The sequence below is a fragment of the Aquarana catesbeiana genome, linkage group LG08 (assembly GCF_042186555.1).
Source record: "Aquarana catesbeiana isolate 2022-GZ linkage group LG08, ASM4218655v1, whole genome shotgun sequence".
Lineage (NCBI taxonomy): Eukaryota > Metazoa > Chordata > Amphibia > Anura > Ranidae > Aquarana > Aquarana catesbeiana.
In genome coordinates, this window is record NC_133331.1 from 289,418,931 (window position 1) to 289,437,978 (window position 19,048).

The 19,048-nt window shown below is 44.8% G+C and overlaps 2 protein-coding genes across 2 annotated transcripts in view; both read right to left on the reverse strand.

The window, feature by feature from the left end:
* Nucleotides 1-19,048, reverse strand: part of LOC141106787 (uncharacterized) — a 107,829-nt gene that overhangs the window by 55,232 nt on the left and 33,549 nt on the right. The window lies entirely within an intron of this gene.
* The window catches only part of LOC141105442 (uncharacterized), a 38,562-nt gene continuing 21,065 nt past the window's right edge, over nucleotides 1,552-19,048 (reverse strand). The window contains exons 14-21 of the mRNA XM_073595297.1: nucleotides 15,851-17,148; nucleotides 9,786-9,860; nucleotides 9,576-9,699; nucleotides 9,362-9,459; nucleotides 9,051-9,272; nucleotides 8,749-8,970; nucleotides 8,491-8,596; nucleotides 1,552-7,192 (exon numbers count right to left, since the gene is read on the reverse strand). Of these exons, the coding sequence (XP_073451398.1) occupies nucleotides 5,793-7,192; nucleotides 8,491-8,596; nucleotides 8,749-8,970; nucleotides 9,051-9,272; nucleotides 9,362-9,459; nucleotides 9,576-9,699; nucleotides 9,786-9,860; nucleotides 15,851-17,148 (3,545 nt within the window). The 3' untranslated portion in view covers nucleotides 1,552-5,792. The remainder of the gene's footprint in view (nucleotides 7,193-8,490; nucleotides 8,597-8,748; nucleotides 8,971-9,050; nucleotides 9,273-9,361; nucleotides 9,460-9,575; nucleotides 9,700-9,785; nucleotides 9,861-15,850; nucleotides 17,149-19,048) is intronic.

A 19,048-nucleotide genomic window follows, 5' to 3' on the forward strand; every position in this document is an offset into this window, starting at 1 on the left:
CAGCCTGAACTGGTGATACAAGGCAGGATGGATCCATGCGCCAAATTCTGATCCCACCATCTGAATGTTGCAGCTGAAATCCAAATTCATCAGACCAGGCAACGTTTTTCCAATCTTCTATTGTCCAATTTTGGTGATCCTGTGCCAATTGTAGCCTCAGTTTCCTGTTCTTAGCTGACAGGAGTGGCACCCGGTGTGGTCTTCTGCTGCTGTAGCCCATCTGCTTCAAGGTTGGATGTGTTGTGCATTCAGAAATGGTATTCTGCATACCTTGGGTGTAACGAGGGGTTATTTGAGATACTGTTGTCTTTCTATCATCTGGAACCAGTCTGCCCATCCTCCTCTGACATCAACAAGGCATTTTCCTCCACACAACTGCCGCTCACTGGATATTTTCTCTTTTCCCCACCATTCTCTGTAAACCCGAGAGATGGTTGTGTGTGAAAATCCCAGAAATACTTAGACCGGCCGTCTGGCACCAACAACCATGCCACGTTCAAAGTCACTTAAACCCCCTTTCTTCCCCGTTCTGATGCTCGGTTTGAACTTCAGCAAGTCATCTTCACCATGTCTAGATGCCGAAATGCATTGAGTTGCTGCCATGTGATTGGCTGATTAGCAATTTGTGTTACCGAGCAATTAAACCTAATAAAGAGGCCGGTGAGTGTATAGAGCAGAAGTGGTAGGAATACCTACTGTATTATATGATGCTCGGCTCCTGCCAAATGGGAAAAATTAGGGTTATTCCTCTGAACAGGCAAAGTTTGGTCCGGGACCTAACCCTTAACGTCGGCTCATCCCTATTGGTCAATGTGTTCCTTTTTGAACCAGCTCCCTACTTACTGTATATCTTCTCCAGTAGTTTTGGCCATTCATTGCTACTAATACTACACCACCACCCACTGACCTTGGTGGGGAGAGGGTGACATATCCCCACCCAACCTTCTCTTTTATCTTAACCACCACCCCAACCCGGTTACTAGTTCTTATTTTGCATAAGGTTGATAACTAATGGTGCATCTAATGCCGCGTACACACGAGCGGAATGTCCCTCAGAAAAAAGTCAGATGGGAGCTTTTCATCGTATATTCCGATCGTGTGTAGGCCCCATCAGACTTTTTACGTCGAAAATTCTGAGGGACCTAGAAAGAGAACATGTTCTACATTTTTCAGACGGAACCAATTACTATCGGGAAAACCGCTCGTCTGTATGCTGTTCCAACGGACCAAAAACGACGCATGCTCTGAAGCAAGTACGAGACGGAAGCTATTGGCTACTGAACTTCCGTTTTCTAGTCCCGTCGTACGTGTTGTACGTTCACCGCATTCTGGATGGTCGGAATTTGGTGTGACCGTGTGTATGCAAGACAGCTTGCGCGGAACTCCGTCGGAAAAACCTTCATAGTTTATTCGGACGGGAAAACCGGTCGTGTGTACAGGGCATTACAGGAGACATAATTGTATCAACCCCACCAATCATTGGAATATACTGTATATTCTTGATGTCTACCTATGGGGGGAACAATAAGAAACCTCAGACACTTTTGCGGTTCGAATATCTTTATTGCACGTATTACACAATGTTGATGCCAGTTCACATCACCTTGGAACTTATGCATTGCGTCTACTCGCAACGTTTTTTTTTTTGCACTGAAAATCCCTAAATACATTAAAACCTTGGACCGCGAGCATAATTCATTCCAGAAACATGTCTGTAATCCAAAGCACTTGTATATCACAGCAAATTTCTCCATAAGAAATAATGGAAACTCAGATGATTCGTTCACAACCATTTATTCATAGGTCTTTCAGGTTATAGTCCATATAAAAAGATTATAGCAATGTGATAGGTAGTGTAACCATAAAATGTCCATCTACAAATGGAAGCCTCCACAAGGGGATTAGAAGCAAAATCCAGCAGGAGCTACAGGGTATAAAAGAGAAGAGAGGCGCCTCTAAGTGTAAGACTATGTTGCTAAATGTTGTAGCTTCATTAAATGTAACCATATTGCTACACTTAGAGGCTTCCTCTCTTCTCTTTTATACCCTGTTGTGATATGACGCTACTTGTATATCAATACATCGCTTGTACATCAAGTCAAAATTTATTTTAAAATGTTGCTTGTCTTGTAAAACGCTCTCAAACTAAGTTACTCTCAAACCAAGGTTTTACTGTAGTTGAAAAATACAATTGGATAAGCTAAAGGAAGCGCTTTTGGGAAGGAGGATGACATGAGAAGACATGGAAGGTTGGTTACCAGACATTACCAGAGGATGAAATGAGAAGGCATGGAAGGTTGGTTACCAGACATTACCAGAGGATTAAATGAGAAGACATGGAAGGTTGGTTACCAGACATTACCAGAGGATGAAATGAGAAGACGTGGAAGGCTGGTTACCAGACGTTACCAGAGGATGAAATGAGAAGACATGGAAGGTTGGTTACCAGACATTACCAGAGGATGAAATGAGAAGGCATGGAAGGTTGGTTACCAGACATTACCAGAGGATTAAATGAGAAGACGTGGAAGGTTGGTTACCAGACATTACCAGAGGATTAAATGAGAAGACATGGAAGGTTGGTTACCAGACATTACCAGAGGATGAAATGAGAAGACATGGAAGGTGGAAGGTTATAGAGGTCCATAGGAGGATCCCTACCTTACCAATACATTAACACTTAATAAACTAACTCATTGTGCAAAAAGCCAGTAAGTAGGATTTCAAAAAGGGAAACCTTGACATTTTTGGGTTCCTGAGGAACAGTTAGGCCTCATGTACACTGTCCTAGATTTACTGTGGCCACGGGAAAACACAAAATGTTTTGTGGCCGGCGGGTCAAAGCGTTCCTATGCTGACTGGGAATTCTTACGCATTCAGGAGAGGGAGGTTGAAGCTCACCTAAAATGCAGCAGCTCCTAAAAACCTCTGCTAAAAGCCTCTGTGTAAATGGACACATAGACTTTTATGGCGTTGAGTTTAGGAGCCCTGGCAAAAAAAAAACAAAAAAACGCCAAAAGCTCCTAAAGTCAAGTTTAGGAGCTGCCAGTGTACATGAAGCCTAAATATCCTTATCCTGAACGTGGAAGAATCCCTTTTAGGATGGGAAAGTTTCGACAGCAAGCCGTGGGAAAATGCAAAATGCAGCAAAAAACGCGTTGGCCTGCTTCTTGGACTTTCTCTGCCTGCCAATTTTTGCAGTGTTTTGAGTAATTGACGTGCACACTTGGCGCCCAGCTGCCTCTTTAAATGGATGTGTCACTGTGAGAAGTTCCCGAATGGTCTTCAGCTTGGTCATGAGACCTGATCCACTGTATTTGCCTACCTTGGTTCTCCTGGGCTTCGCCTCTGCTCCTTACCTCTACCTAGCTCATCTGGTTACTCTGAACTTGGCCCATTTACTGGGGTTGTCTTTACTGCTTTGCCCAGTTGTTACAGACCTTGGTCTGCTTCTTGGGCTTGCTTTGCCTGCTGATGTTTGCAGTGTTTTGCATTTTCCCATGTTCGCCCTCAGGGTAGGTTAGTGTACCTACAGCCCAAGGTGCGCTGGACTTTCAGGAAACCATTGTGGACTTATATTATATTAGTGCCCGTGCGCATTGCATTGGTGCTAATACTTCTGGGCAAAAGGGCAACACCATATGTGCTATGATGACTTGGCGCGTGCACATGCACTTTGTAATTGGCGTGCACACTTGGCCCCCAGGAGCCTCTTTAAATGGATGTGTCAGTGGGAGAAGTTGCTGAATGGTCTTCAGCTTGGTCTTGAGACCTGATCCCTTGTATTCGTCTACCTGGGCATGACCTTAGTTCTCCTGGGCTTCGCCTCTGCTCCTTGCCTCTACCTTGATCACCTGATTACTCTGAACTTGATCTGTTTACTGGACTTGTCTCTACTGCTTTGTCCAGTTGTAACAGACCTTGGCCTGCTTCTTGGACTTGCTTTGCCTGCTGATTTTTGCAGCGTTTTCCCCACGGACACAGTCAGGTTAGGCTAGTGTACATGTAGCCTAAAGGTGAGCTAGATTCTCAGGAAACCAGCGTGGACTTATGCTCATGTCCGTTGCGCATTGCATTGTTGCTCTTCTTCTGGACAAAAGGGCAACACCAGACGTGCTATGCTGACCCGGCGTACGCACATCCACGTAGTAATTGGTGTGCACGCTTGGCGCCCAGCAGCCTCTTTAAATGGATGTGTCAATGGGAGAAGTTGCTGAGTGGTCTTCAGCTTGGTGCTGAGACCTGATCTGTTTGCCTACCTGGGTATGACCTTGGTTCTCCTGGGCTTCGCCTCTGCTCCTTGCCTCTACTTTGCTCATCTGGTTACTCTGAACTTGGCCCGTTTACTGGACTTGTCTCTACTGCTTTGCCCAGTTGTTACCGACCCTTGGCCTGCTTCTTGGACTTGCTCTGCCTGCCGATTCGGTCACTCGCTATCTGGCTATCTGACTGCTTTCCTGCTCTGGTGCCAATCTGCTTCAGCAGCCTATCCTGAGGACTGTGACTTCCAGCTCTACGGACATCAGCAGCCAGCTACTCCGGCACCCAAGCCACTCCATGCCTTCACACTTTCTGTCTCCGCTGTTCAGCAGGGGTGCAAAAAAGAGGCCTCCGCAACGTTCTAGTCTTCACCAGGATACGTGATATAAACACCAGGACTAAACTGGTGTTACAGAAGCTAGACATTTGCAGTGAAAATAATTTGTTCATTTTCGTTTCATTCACTTTCTTTGCTTTTTTCAGAAATTCGAAAATTTGGATTTTCGAATTCTGAATTTTTGAATTTCCGAATTTTCGGAATTCGGAAATTTAAAAATTCGAAAAAACTTGAAAAAAAAGAAAGAAAATCAGTAAATTTTGAAATAATAACTAACTAATAATAAACTATTAAATTATAGGTATTGGAATTTCCTTTCAAATTTGGCTGTTTGTGAACGTAATGAATACAAATTTATCTGAAGTTACGAATTATCCGAAATAACGAATGCCGCATCTAAACAAATGGAATGGAAAAAATTAATAAAAAATAATAATAAAAAGGTTTTATTATTACTATTGTTATTTATTATTATTATTAAATTTTTCGGAAATTGGAAAATTGAGAAATTTCAGAATTAACAAATTTGTCAAAATTTGTTAAAAAACGAATTTGGAAATAAACGAATTGCACGTTTTATTCTTATTTTCGGATTCTCACATTTCCAAATTTCCTCATTTTGAATTTTCGAACTTTCGAATTTCCGAAATTTCAAAATTTTCCAAATTCCGAAATTTTCCAATTTCCGAATTTTCCAATTTCCAAAATTATCCAATTTCCGAATTTTTCAATTTCTAAAATTATCCAATTTCCGAAATTTTCCAATTTCCGAAATTTTGAATTTTCGTTTTTTTCCAATTTCCGAAATTTCGAATTTCTGAAATGTGGAATTTCCGAATTTTCCAATTTCCGAAATTTTCCAATTTCCGAATTTTCCAATTCAGAAATTGGAGAATTCAGAAATTGGAAATTTCGGAAATTGGAAAATTTCGGAAATTAAAAAATTCGGAAGTTTTGGAATTAACAAATTTGTCAAAACTAATTAAAAAAAGAATTTGGAAACTAAACAAATTGCACATGTATAACAGAAACACTCCTCTATTCACTACACGTCTGGGCTCTTTGCATTGATGCTAATACTCTTGCTCTGAGGGAGATGGTATATTATAAAAAAAAACAAAAAAAATGGAGGTGTGGAGGATCCCTGATGTACGGCAAACTATAAATCATATAGAAAACAACTCCCGCACTAATGCTACTGCACCTTGAGGTTTGTGTGAGACCTCTCATGCCTGATAAGATTGGACTTCTGCGAAAAACATTTCCCGCAATCGGCACAGGAATACGGGTGCTTCTCCCCCGTGTGAGACCTTTGATGTGTGATGAGCTGAAACTTCCGTTGATAGCGTTTCCCGCACTCAGGGCAGGAGTACGGCTTCTCCCCCGTGTGAGACCTCTGATGTATGACAAGTTGAAATTTCTGTTGATAACACTTCCCGCACTCAGAGCAACAATACGGCTTCTCCCCCGTGTGAGACCTCTGATGTTCGACGAGCACCGATTTACGTTTGTACGATTTCCCGCACTCAGAACAGGAATACGGCTTCTCGGCCGTGTGAGACCTCTGATGTATGACCAGTTCTGATTTCCGAGGAAATCTTTGCCCGCACTCGGGGCAGGAGTGCGGCCTCTCGCCCGTGTGACATATCAGATGTACGTTGAGAATAGACCTATTTGAAAAACATTTCCCGCACTCGGGGCAAGAATACGGCTTCTCCCCTGTATGGGATCTCTGATGTATGACTAGGTTGGATTTCAGTCGGTAACATTTCCCGCACTCGGGGCAGGAATGCGGTTTCTCCCCCGTGTGAGACCTCAGATGTACGGTGAGCTCAGATTTCCACAAAAAACGTTTCCCGCAATCGGAGCAGGAGTATTTCCTCTCTTCTGTGTGAAATCTTTCGTGTCTGGCGAGTAGCGACTTCTGTGTGAAGCATTTCCCGCACTGAGAGCAGGAATACGGTTTTTCGCTCCTGTGGTATTTCTCGTGTGCGGAAAGATGGGCCTTCTGCGAAAAACATTTCCCGCACTCAGGGCAGGAAAACGGCTTCTCCTCCGTGTGAGTCGCCTGATGTCTGACCAGAGTTGACTTATAAAGAAAACCTTTCCCGCACTCAGAACAGGAATGAAGCTTCTCCCCCGTGTGCGATCTCTGATGCACGCTGAGGTGGTATTTACGTAGAAATAACTCCCCACAGTCAGGACAGGAAAGCAGCTCCTCGCCCGTGTGGGTGCTCTGATGCCTGATCAGAAACGATTTATAAAGAAAACGTTTCCCGCACTCAGGGCAGGAATGTGGCTTCTCACCCGTGTGAGATCTCTGATGTGTAGAAAGACTTAATTCAGAGCTAAAACTTTCCCCGCACTCAGGACAGGAACATTTCTTCTCCTCCTGGATTCCGGCACCATCCCTCACAGTAGGAGGTTGCTCAGGATCAGAGGGATTCCATGGTCCACCTACAACGTGAAGTCCGCCACCCATAGTGGAGCTCATTGTCGTTTCTCCGGCACAAACTCTTATGACGTCTTCATCTTCCAATTTATAATCTGGAGAAAAAGTGAGAAGATCCTTTGAGGGTTTCTCCATGGCGTGTCCTGGAAAAATATAAAAACATCATCAATAGATATGAGAGGGTTAGTTCACTTCCATCAAGATTCCATCTGGATCAGGTAGATATGAGTGAGCAGATGTTCCCTGTGGATGTCCCAACCAGCTGGGACTCTCCCCCCTCTTCAGTCGAAGGGCCTTTGGTCCTCCTCAAAGATCACTTAAGCGTTCATAGAACCTTCACAGAAAAATGAGGTAACCAAGCAAAAAAAAAAAAATCGAGGTTGCGTGATGCCGATGATACACAGCTACAGTGGGGACGGAAAGTATTCAGACCCCCTTAAATATTTCACTCTTTGTTATATTGCAGCCATTTGCTAAAATCATTTAAGTTCATTTTTTTTCCTCATTAATGTACACACAGCACCCCATATTGTACACACAGCACCCCATATTGTACACACAGCACCCCATATTGAGAGAAAAACACAGAATTGTTGACATTTTTTGCAGATTTATTAAAAAAGAAAAACTGAAATATCACATGGTCCTAAGTATTCAGACCCTTTGCTCAGTATTTAGTAGAAGCCCCCTTTAATCTAATACAGCCATGAGTCTGGTCAAGCATGGACTGGTCAAGCATGTCTCCAGACCTAAACCCTATTGAGCCTCTGTGGGACATCCTCAAACGGAAGGTGGAGGAGCACAAGGTCTCTAACATCCACCAGCTCTGTGATGTCATCATGGAGGAGGGGAAGAGGACTCCAGTGACAACCTGTGAAGCTCTGGTGACCTCCATGACCAAGAGGGTTAAGGCAGTGCTGGAAAATAATGGTGGCCACACAAAATATTGACACTTTGGGCCCAATTTGGAGATTTTCACTTAGGGGTGTACTCACTTTTGCTGCCAGCGGTTTAGACATTAATGGCTGTGTGTTGAGTTATTTTGAGGGGGCAGCAAATTTACACTGTTATACAAGCTGTACACTCACTACTTTACATTGTAGCAAAGTGTCATTTCTTCAGTGTTGTCACATGAAAAGATAGAAGAAAAGATTTACAGAAACGTAAGGGGTGTACTGACTTTTGTGAGATACTGTAGCTATAAGTCTGCTGGAAGTAGAGGGACCAGACTCAATCTGTGTTATCATATCTGTGCTACTGTAACTAGGATTGACACTCAACCTAATACTGCCAGCTGAACCCCAGGACGGGTATCAGTACAGGGAGGTGACCATTATTAACCTATTATTGGCTGATAACACTCAGCTCCCGCCCTCCTACTCTGGACCAATCAGTGAGCAGTAACAGAGCAGAGATAAGAGAAGAATATATTATGACTTACCTGTGCTGATCTCTGTAGGAGTGTCCTCCTCTATGAATGTCCTCCTCATTCCAGCCTCCTCCATATATTGCTGATCATCCCTCACATACCTCTCTTCTTCTTCACCCTAAACCAACAGAATGGCAGAAAATAACATCTGTAACATAGAAGTATTTATGATGTGAGATCACAAAAATATCATTTTGTAGAGTCCACACATCGTCTCCACATATCAGAGTGTTCAATCACTTTATGTTCCCGACCCTCAACTCCACCTACCTGATGATGGTGAGGGATGGTGTGATCTTCCTGTGTGGAATCCCAGGAGTACAGAGTACGGGGACATCTCTCTGGAGGGTTCCTGTTATTCGGTGGCTCCATCATATTTTCCTTGTATGGATCTTTGGGTTCATCTGAAAACTCCTCCATCACTCCATACTCCTCATCCTCCTCTTTATAATCTTCTTTCACAATAATATTATAATCCCCGAGGTTTCCACTCTGAATATATAATAAAACATTTATATTAACAAACATGATTGTGTATAAATCATAACAACCGATAATTCTTAATCACCTACCTGATCAAGGTGTGAGATTATGTGATCTTCTTGTGTGGAATCCCGGGAATACAGAGGACGGAGACATCTCTCTGTTGGGTTTCTGTAGCTGGATGACTCCTCCATGGTGTCCTGGTACAGATCTTTGTCTTCTTTTGGAAACTCTGACATCACCCCATCCTCATCATCCTCCTCTTTTATCTCTACTTTAATATCAACTTTAGAATCTCTCAGGTTTCCACTCTGAATATATTATAAAAATGACATCAATGGTAACAATGCAGATAATGTACAGATCCTAATGATACTATCAGTGATTGTTCCTCATCTACCTGATGATGGTGAGGGATGGTGTGACCTTCCTGTGTGGAATCCCGGGAATACAGAGGACAGGGACATCTCTCTGGTGGGTTCCCATTACTGGATCCATCTGTAGGAAACACACACACTGACTGAATACATTGTTTCTATGTGTTTATCAGATGATGGGGGATCTAGGTGGAGCCTCCGTACTGCTCTCTCCTTTACAATAAAGTCTCCTCTTACCCGGTGATGTGAGGGGCGGCTGATTGTCCATCATGACGTCCTTGTAGAGATCCTTGTGTCCTTCTAAATACTCCCACTCCTCCATGGAGAAATAGACAGTGACATCCTGACACCTTATAGGAACCTGACACACACAATGATACAGTCACCATCCAGACACATCCCTTGTCTGTTACTGGATAATGTCCCAGAATTCCCGGCACCGCTCACCTCTCCTGTCAGGACTCTGATGATTTCTGGAATCTTTTTGTTGCTTTTTTTTCTACCAAGTTTTGGGTTTATTTCTCAGCCTATTATTAAAAAAAAAAATTAAAAAAAAAACATCATTTTTTTCATGTACATATGTACCTAATAAATGCTTTATATGCCCTTTAAATATGTCTTAAAAAAATATTTAAGTACATGAATTACTCATTGAGTTATTGCTAAGTTGACCAACCCACGCTCCCATGGCATTATTTGAACTGGGCCGATAATCTTTGGGCATGAAAGGGTTAACCCCACTCAGGGTCAGAACATCCCCCCCCCAGTTACAGGGCCGGAACATTTCCTTCATGTTGGAGACGTGGGTCACCTCTTCTCACCTTAACGGATTATAAACTTCTAATTGGATTTGGGTTTAGTTCCGTAGCAGGTTTAAAGACGTCTTCAATTCATGATCTTTAATTTGAAAAAAAGAGAGCAAAAGAGCCATTGCCTCCTCTGCTGCCAGTTCCAGCAATGTCTCCTCTCTATTTCCTCCCGAATCACCTCTCATTCGGAAACTCCTATTTATACCTGACATCACTTCCTGTCTCTACCTGACATCACTTCCTGTCTTCCATAGAGACTTCCTGTCTGGGTAGAAGTGAGATCGGCACCTTGTGGAGGTCAGAGGAACTGCAGCCTCGAGAAACGTCTCGTAGTGTGACCAGCCACTGATACCGATGGGGCTTATTTTATTCCACTGATACCAACAATGGGCTCCATTCACAAAGCGATATCTTACCGCATCCAAGTATGCAGTAAGATACCACACATAGGGGGTGGCTTAGCAATGGCTGAGTGAAGACGTGTTTCTGAAGAGCTCCCGGCTTCCCACTGCCTACCGCGACCAACCGACAGCTTGTCACCCATGTGAATACGGCATGCTATCTACTAAAAGGTACAAAACCAGATCGGCAACCTGTGGGAACCGGCCTCTTACTCCCCAAAGCGGGATCCAGAGATACTTCAGAGACCCACGGCAGGCCTCGCCGGGCGCCATTGTAGCCAATCCACGTGCATCCCGCATGGAGGGCAGCGCCACTACAGCCCTGTCTGTCCCCCTTACTCCCTCTCCGGAACCCGATCACCTCTCAGGGACTCCGGCTGCTTTCCGGGCAGAGATGGCCGGCCCCTCACAGAAGCCCTCCACGCCATGCTGCAGGCCCTCCCCACGAGGTTGGACATCGAGGCCCTTATCCTCCGCATAGAAGAGGCACACAGCAGAGACACGCTAGAAGTAAAAGCTGAGATGCACTCCCTCACCGACTGAATGGACACGGGCGAGGCCTCGATCTCCTCCCTGGAACACAGAATGTTAGCCTTGTAAACGCTCCTAGGCCTCCCATGCTACCACGGCCGTGGACATGCAGCTCCACCTGGAGGACTTGGAGGACCCCAGCTGCCGAAAAACAACTTGCGGCTGCGGGGCCTCCCGGAGGCCACCGGAGAAGAAGACCTGGCGGGCGACGGTCACAGCCATCTTTCATAGGCTAATGATATAAAACAAGTAACACCAGCGCTAAAACATGGGACGTGGATGGCACTATACGTTCACAGCATCTGAAGCCCAATGGATGTGAATCCCAGCTTCGTGGGAGTGTCCCGAAACGATGTAGACCTCAGCAAGATGGAAAACCAGGGCTGGATGGGCCGGTGTGGATGTCAGTCAGCGTTGCTGGGGTTCTAGGGGTGCTGGTCGTTGGAGCACCTCATGGACCTGGGTGACTTGTTAGCTGTGGTGGTTGCCTTGACGAGACGTTTTGCGCATCTGCGCTTTTTCAAAGTCCAAAGCTTTGAAAAAGCTTTGGACTTTGAGCTTTTTGACACCACCAATTGGGCTTATTTTATTCAAATTACACCAACCATGGAGCTTATTTTATCCCACTGACACCAACGATAAGATTTATTTTATCACACTGACACCAATGATGGGAATTTTTTGATCCCACTGACACCAACAATTGGGCTTAATTCATTAAAATGACACCAACCATGGGGCTTATTTTATCCCATTGACACCAGTGATGGGGCTTATTTTATCTCACTCACACCAATGATGGGAATCATTTGATCTCATTGACCCCAACATTGGTGCTTATTTTATCTCACTGGCACCAATGATGAGAATTATTTGATCCCACTGACTAACGATGGGACTTATTTTATCCCACTGATACCAACAATGGAATTTAAGCTTATTGACACCAACAACGGGGCTTATTTTATTAATATTACACCAACCATGGAGCTTGTTTTATCCCAGTGACACCGACAATGGGGCTTATTTTCACTCACCTTTTCCTTGCTCCAGTGCAGGGTCTTCCCCTTTGTGCTTGGTCACAGGCTTCCTGCTTCTGCCGGCATTGGGCTAATCACAGAAGGGGGGCGCTGTCTTAAAGTGCTAGCGTGTAGCTTGCTTAGGGTTCAAGCAACACATCCACACACTAGCATCCTGTCCCCAAGTATTTTCTTAAGTGTTTCCCACTGCCTCCTGGTGTTGTCCCATGACCTCCAGTGTTCCCAGTGTCCATCCAGCCTGGACCCAGTTCCCAGTGTCCACCCAGCCTGGACCCAGTTCCCTGTGTCCATCCAACCTGTACCCAGTTCCCAGTGTCCATCCAACCTGTACCCAGTTCCCAGTGTCCATCCAGCCTGGACCCAGTTCCCAGTGTCCATCCAGCCTGTACCCAGTTCCCAGTGTCCACCCAGCCTGGACCCAGTTCCCTGTGTCCATCCAACCTGTACCCAGTTCCCAGTGTCCATCCAGACTGTACCCAGTTCCCCGTGTCCATCCAGCCTGTACCCAGTTCCCAGTGTCCATCCAGCCTGTACCCAGTTCCCAGTGTCCACCCAAATTGTACCCAGTTCCCAGTGTCCACCCAAATTGTACCCAGTTCCCAGTGTCCATCCAGCCTGTACCCAGTTCCCAGTGTCTATCCAGCCTGTACCCAGTTCCCAGTGTCCACCCAGCCTGGACCCAGTTCCCGGTGTCCATCCAGACTGTACCCAGTTCCCAGTGTTCATCCAGACTGTACCCAGTTCCCACTGTCCATCAAACCTGTACCCTGTTCCCACTGTCCATCCAACCTGTACCCAGTTCCCAGGGTCCAACCAGCCTGGACCCAGTTCCCCGTGTCCATCCAGACTGTACCCAGTTCCCAGTGTCCACCCAAATTGTACCCAGTTCCCAGTGTCCACCCAAATTGTACCCAGTTCCCAGTGTCCATCCAGCCTGTACCCAGTTCCCAGTGTCTATCCAGCCTGTACCCAGTTCCCATTGTCCACCCAGCCTGGACCCAGTTCCCAGTGTCCATCCAGACTGTACCCAGTTCCCAGTGTTCATCCAGACTGTACCCAGTTCCCACTGTCCATCAAACCTGTACCCTGTTCCCACTGTCCATCCAACCTGTACCCAGTTCCCAGGGTCCAACCAGCCTGGACCCAGTTCCCCGTGTCCATCCAGACTGTACCCAGTTCCCAGTGTCCACCCAGACTGTACCCAGTTCCCCGTGTCCATTGAGCCTGTATTCAGTTCCCAGTGTCCATCCAGCCTGGACCCAGTTCCCACCCAGACTGTACCCAGTTCCCAGTGCCCATCCAGCCTGTACCCAGTTCCCATTGTTCCCAGGGTAATCAGGTATTCCAGGCTGCATCCAGTCCAGTGGGTTCTATTTCCAGTGATCTTGAGCATGCTCTTGTGATCCTTGTGTTCTCCTATCTGTTTCCTGCTCCAATGATCCTCGTGCATACCTGTCAGCATCCAGTCTTCCTTTGCCATTGTGTCTCCTTTACTTGCTTCTTTAGCTCCATCTAGTGGCCAAAATGTGGTACACGTTCCTGAAGTACCTCAATGAGAGAACAGTACCACTTTCTGACCACTAGATGGAGCTGATAGTACAGGAATTTATCTCTTAGAAAAATTACAGCGACATTTTGTTCAGCTTGCACGAATGCTTCTAACATTCCTGCAACAAATGCTTTAAAACTTTACCCCATAGAGATTGCGATGGTGCAGACACCTTAAAAGGGTCATTTTTAAGTAAAGTCCCCTAAACTTTTCTAACTTGACACCCCCCCCCATTCCCCAATGTGGTCTTTTACCTCCAACAATGACAAAAGACTCTCCGGCATTGCTCAAATACCAGCTGGAAAAATCCAATTGAGATCTAAAGGAGCCAATTTAATCGATCACCTGATTAATGATTTTTAAGTATATGGAAATTTTTATCTTTATATAGTATAGAACAAAAAAAACTTTGTAAATACAATTACATTTTTATTAGCTATAAATATGAAATGATATATCTGAATTATTTCATACTGACCACGTACAGCCAGCCAATGGCACTCTCCAAGCAAATGCTGCTGCACCAAATTGTCTTTCAGTGTAGTCTGATCTCCCCTGCTCTAAGCATTATTTAGCTCTTCTCCCGCCATTAACCTTCACTTAGAAGCTTTGCCCGATTTACCCATGTTTGTACTAACCAGGACATACACTGTATTGCCAAAAGTATTGGGACACCTGCCTTTACACGCACATGAACTTTAACGGCATCCTGGTCTTCATCTGTAGGGTTCAATACTGAGTTGGCCCAACCCTTTGCAGCTACAAAAAATGGTTTAGGAGTGTGTCTATGGGAATGTTTGACCATTCTTCCAGAAGCGCATTTGTAAGGTCGGGAACTGATGTTGAAAGAGAAGGCCTGGCTCACAGTCTCCACTCTAATTCATCCCAAAGGTGTTCTATCGGGTTGAAGTCAGGCCAGTCAAGTTCCTCCACCCCAAACTTACTCGTCCATGCCTTTATGGGCCTTGCTTTGTACACTGGTGAACAGTCATGTTGGAACAGGAAGGGGCCGTCCCCAAACTGTTCTCACAAAGTTGGGAGCATGAAATTGTCCAAAATGTCTTGGTATGCTGACGCCTTAGGAGTTCCCTTCACTGGAACTAAGGGACCAAGTCCAAACCCTGAAAAACAACCCCACATCATAATCCACCCTCCACCAAATGATTTGGACCAGTGCACAAAGCAAGGTCCCTAAAGACATGGATGAGCGAGTTTGGGGTGGAGGAACTTGACTGCCCTGCACAGAGTCCTGATCTCAACCCGATAGAAGATCTTTCGGATGAATTAGAGCGGAGACTGCGAGCCAGGCCTTCTCGTCCAACATCAGTGCCTGACCAAACAAATGTCCTTCTGGAAGAATGGTCAAACATTCCCATAGACACACTCCTAAACCTTGTGGACGGCCTTCCCAGAAGAGTTGAAGCTGTTCTAGCTGCAAAGGGTGGGCCAACTCAATATTGAACCCTACGGACTAAGACTGGGATGCCATTAAAGTTCATGTGTGTGTAAAGGCAGGCGCCCCAATACTTTTGGAAATATAGTTAATTTGGACTTGAACCTCCAATAGAAGCCGCATGTGGGAAACCTAACAACAAAATAGGCAATCTGTATGGTGAGCTTCTTATGTCTATAGTTGGGCCTGTGCACTTTAGTAGTTATGGGGCTGGGGGGAGATCCCCACCATGGAGGAACAACAGTTGAAACTGTTATAGCTGCAAAGGGTGGAGCCATCTCAATACTGAACCCTACGGACTAAGACTGGGGTGCCATTAAAGTGCAGGTGTGTGTAAAGGCAGGCGTCCCAATACTTTTGGTATTATACTGTTGATATCACAAGAAGAAGATGACGGCTTGGTGAAAAACGTAGGTAAAATTAGTTAGGAAATATATAGCTTGGTGCAGTTTAGAGCTTTGAGGCTGAAGAGCAGGGGAGATCAGACTACACTGCAGAAAGCACTCAACCAGCAGTGACACCTTCCTTCTCCTTTTATCTAGCAGAGTTGACCAGATGCAAGTTTCTGGTGTTAATTTCCTTATGAAGAGTTTATTACACTGTGAACAACAGTAGGGTCCTCCGCCATGTGGTTTCTGAGGTGTCCTCCTAATATCATTAAGCTTCTGAGCTCTGCCGTGGAGCAAAAATTTGAATCTCTCAGAAAACCTTTCCTGCACATTAATTTGCATTGGGGGACGTATGGGATCTTAGGTGTCTGGAAAGATCTGCTTTTTTGGAAAAACATTTCCCACAGTCGAGACATAAATACGGCTTCTCCCCCGTGTGAGTTCTGCGGTGGATAGTCAGGTCTACTTTATACACAAAACTTTTCCCACACTCGGGACAGGAATACGGCTTCTCGCCCGTGTGCGATCTCAGATGTCCAGGAAGATGGGACTTCTGTGAGAAACATTTCCCGCACAGGGGGCAGGAATATGGCTTCTCCCCCGTGTGAGACCGGTGATGCCTAGCGAGATCTTGTTTACGCACAAAGCTTTTGTCGCACTCGGAGCAGGAATATGGCTTCTCTCCCGTGTGGTATATTTGATGGGCGACAAGTTGTAACTTCTGTGAATAGCACTGTCCGCAGTCGGGGCAGGAATACGGCTTCTCACCCGTGTGGGATCTCTGATGTCTGGAAAGATGGGCCTGCTGCGTGAAACATTTCCCGCACTCGGGGCAGGGATATGGCTTTTCCCCCGTGTGGGATCTGTGATGTCTGTCTAGTATTGATTTCTGTGAGTAACATTGCCCACACTCCGGACAAGAATACGGCTTCTCGCCCATGTGGTATTTCTGGTGTTTGGTAAGATGGCACTTCTGTGAAAAACATTTCCCGCACTCAGGACAGGAAAACGGCCTCTCCCCTGTGTGAGACCTTTGGTGTCTATCAACGTGTGACTTTCTGACAAAGCACTTTCCGCACATGGGACAGGAATAAGAACGCCGACCCATGCATGAACTGTTTTGCTCATGAAGATGGGATATTTTGGATTCTGTAAAGGCAATCATGTTATCTGCCGGAAGGATGGCTCCATCTCTTACAGTCAGAGGTTCCTCAGGATAATATTGTTGGGTGGTGGGGCTTTCTCCTGGAAAATATTGTTGGGTGGTGGGGCTTTCTCCTGGACAATGTTGTTGGGTGGTGGGGCTTTCTCCTGGACAATGTTGTTGGGTGGTGGGGCTTTCTCCTGAACAATATTGTCGGGTAGTGATAATTTCTCCTGGACAATATTGTTGAGTGTCTGGGTTTTCTCCTGGACAATATTGTTGGGTAGTGATATTTTCTCCTGGACAATATTGTTGAGTGTCTGGGTTTTCTCCTGGACAATATTGTTGGGTGGCCAGGTTCTCTCCTGGACAATATTGTTGGGTGGCTGGGTTTTCTCCTGAACTATACTGTGTGATGTCCTCATCTTCTACTTTACAGTCTGGAGATAAAGTGAGACAATTCCCTGAGGTTTTCCCAATGTCAAGTCCATATACTATAAAAAACAAAAAAAAAAAAATGAATGAAAAGGTTTATTGCTAGTTTACCTCAACCGGGGTTCAACCTACACCAGACAGCTTCAAAGCAAGTGCTGAGTATCTTATGCTTCCACCCTCAAGTAAACCAGGAAATGGGCCTTTGGATCGTCTTCCAGCTCAATTCTACATTTACAGAACCTCTTCAGAAAATAGGGACTGTCCTTTTATTGGAATAACGGTGGTAATGGTGTTCCCCAACCCCTCTATCATTAATATATGTAGTACAGTTCCTTATACGGCCAATGATGTAGTAATAAAAATAACATTTGGTAAGAGCCCAATCGGAGGCCAGACAGTGAGAATGCAGGAAGCCCAACCAACTTGCATTATGCATGACACAAATAAGGACATGAACCATGAAAGGAAGATTTTGAAGACTGCCATCATTGGGTTCATGACTTCTATTATCACTTTCTATGACATATGTGATCAATATGTAGCAATTAATAACAGTGAAGAAGAGCCAAACTGGAGATCAGAGAGTGAGGGTGCAGGGAGCACAGCCAACTTGGAGCATGTATGACACAAATAAGATCTTGACGACCTCCATCACTGGGTTCATGACTTAGTAAGATCTTGAAGACCACCATCATTGGGTTCATGACTCATTAAAATCTTGAAGACCACCATCATTGGGTTCATGACTCAATAAGATCTTGAAGACCAACTTCATTGGGTTCATGACTCAATAAGATCCTGAACACCACCATCATTTGGTTCATGACTCAATAAGATCTTGAAGACCAACGTCATTGGGTTCATGACTCAATAAGATCCTGAACACCACCATCATTTGGTTCATGACACAATAAGATCTTGAAGACCACTATTATTGGGGTCATCACTCCTTACATAACTTTCTAATGTTATTTATGATCAATTCCTATGTGTTAATTAATAATTTCATTCATCACTTTCTCACATCCTTATACGATCAATAATGTTATAATGAATACCAGTGGGGAAGAGCCCAAATGGAGGCCAGAGAGTGGGAATGCAGGAAGCCCAACCAACTTGCATTATGCATGACACAAATAAGGACCTAAGCCATAAAAGGAAGATTACGAAGACCGCCATCATTGGGTTCATGACTTCTTTTATCACTTTCTATGACATATGTGATCAATATGTAGCAATTAATAACAGCGAAGCAGAGCCAAACTGGAGATCAGAGAGTGAGGGTGCAGGGAGCACAGCCAACTTGGAGTATGACACAAATAAGATCTTGAAGACCACCATCATTGGGTTCATGACTCAATAAGATCTTGAATACCACCGTCATTGGGTTCATGACTCAATAAGATCTTGAAGACCACCGTCATTGGGTTCATGACTCAATAAGATCTTGAAGACCACCATAATTGGGTTCATGACTCAATAAGATCTTGAATACCACCGTCATTGGGTTCATGACTCAATAAGATCTTGAAGACCACCGTCATTGGGTTCATGACTCAATAAGATCTTGAAGACCACCGTCATTGGGTTCATGGCTCAATAAGATCTTGAAGACCACCGTCATTGGGTTCATGACTCAAAAAGATCTTGAAGACCACCATCATTGAGTTCATGATTCAATAAAATCTTGAAGACCACTATCATTGGGTTCATGACTCCTTACATCACATTCTAATGATATTTATGATCAATACCTATGTGTTAATGAAAGAGATTTCATTCAACACTTTCACACAAATAAGATCTTGAAGACCACTATCATTGGGTTCATGACTCTTTACATCACTTTCTAATAATATTTATGATCAATATGTATGTGGTAATGAAGGGGCTAACTGGAGGCCAGAAACTGAGGATGAGGGGATCCCAACCAACTTGGAGCATGCATGACATAAATAT